General features: G+C 46.6%; 1 protein-coding gene across 1 annotated transcript in view; it reads left to right on the top strand.

Annotated features, from left to right (window-relative positions):
* Positions 1-166: 166 nt before the first annotated feature.
* The window catches only part of LOC104529872 (glypican-4), a gene marked incomplete at its 5' end in the record, with an annotated part of 5,253 nt that continues 4,040 nt past the window's right edge, over positions 167-1,379 (top strand). Inside the window, 3 exons of the mRNA XM_010174300.1 lie at positions 167-336; positions 539-685; positions 1,092-1,228. Coding sequence (XP_010172602.1) covers positions 167-336; positions 539-685; positions 1,092-1,228 — 454 coding nt within the window. The remainder of the gene's footprint in view (positions 337-538; positions 686-1,091; positions 1,229-1,379) is intronic.

The raw sequence follows: 1,379 nt of genomic DNA, 5'->3' as shown, positions 1-1,379 counted from the left end.
ATATGAGCCTGTGACTTGGTGCTGGCAGCCTGTAAGAGCCTGGTGAAGCTGTAGGCTCTGGGAATGGAGCACAATGTTCCCTGGAGATGCGCGCTGGTCAGAAGTGATGCGGTGGTTAATGTCTGTGTGCTCTGTGTGTTATCCTTGTTATCTGTTATTCTTGAAGCTCCTCCATTAGAAGCCTTTCTTTCTCTCTTTGTGTTAGATTCGATGCTGCTGGTAGCAGAAAGGCTGGAGGGTCCCTTCAACATCGAGTCAGTCATGGACCCCATTGATGTGAAGATTTCAGATGCGATCATGAACATGCAGGAGAACAGCATGCAGGTGTCTCAGAAGGTACGTGGGCCAAGAGGACACTTGGACTTTATTTATCCAGTGTGTTTTATTTCCTTATTCTCATCAATGTGTCGTTGTTTTTTTGTGGTTTTTTTTAATGCCCTTTCAAGTATATATAAAGCTGATGTGTAATTTTGGGCAGAGGCTGGGTTGGAACCTTGTGACTTCCTATTTCATAAAACCCTTTCCTTCTCTCGTGTAGGTTTTCCAGGGATGTGGCCAGCCAAAAACACTTGCCCAGGGCCGGACTGCTCGCTCTGTCTCCGAAAGCGGTTTCAGTGCTCGTTTCAGACCGTACAACCCGGAGGAGCGGCCAACTACAGCCGCTGGCACGAGCCTGGACCGACTGGTGAGTGCCTGGTCCTGCCGGTGCCGCGCGGGCGCTTCGCACTCGTGTACCGCAGCGTATAATTTTCCGTTTGTAATTTATAGGGCTTCTTAATATTCCTTGGCTGTCTCAAACTCTCTGAGGGGTGTAATCTGCCCATGGCTCTAGACGTGAATTACCTCAACGCTTCTGTGTCAGAAAAGTGCCTGTTTTAAAGGCTTGGCTTATGAGTAATATGTGTTTGAGGAGCGGTGTTTAATTTTATATTAAAAAAGTAAATCAACCATCAAAACACACAGTCTAAAGATCTGGCCTATACAAGTCTGTTGTGATAAAAAATACCTTTCCAGCTTCACTTTTAATGAGCGTTTGGTATTTTGGATTACATCCTGTGGGTTTGTTTTTTTTTTTTTCTTTTATTTAATAGGTTACTGATGTGAAAGAGAAACTGAAGCAAGCCAAAAAATTTTGGTCATCTCTCCCTGGCAACATTTGCAACGATGAAAAGATGTCTGTAGGCACTGTCAATGAGAACGAGTGTTGGAACGGGAGCGCCAAGAGCAGGTTTGGCGATGCTGCTGCCCCTGGTTAACTCTCTCCCTCTCACCCCAGCCTTTCCCTGTGTGTATGCCCCTCTCCCTGAGCTCTGTTCTCCTACAAAAGTGACTCCAGCTCCCCCGAGACAGGCTGCTGCCATTAACCCCTTTATTTCGGG

This window comes from Antrostomus carolinensis, unplaced genomic scaffold (assembly GCF_000700745.2).
Source record: "Antrostomus carolinensis isolate BGI_N321 unplaced genomic scaffold, ASM70074v2 scaffold3518, whole genome shotgun sequence".
NCBI lineage: Eukaryota > Metazoa > Chordata > Aves > Caprimulgiformes > Caprimulgidae > Antrostomus > Antrostomus carolinensis.
Note: the sequence above shows the minus strand (reverse complement) of the source record. Positions and strands in the feature narration are given on the sequence as shown.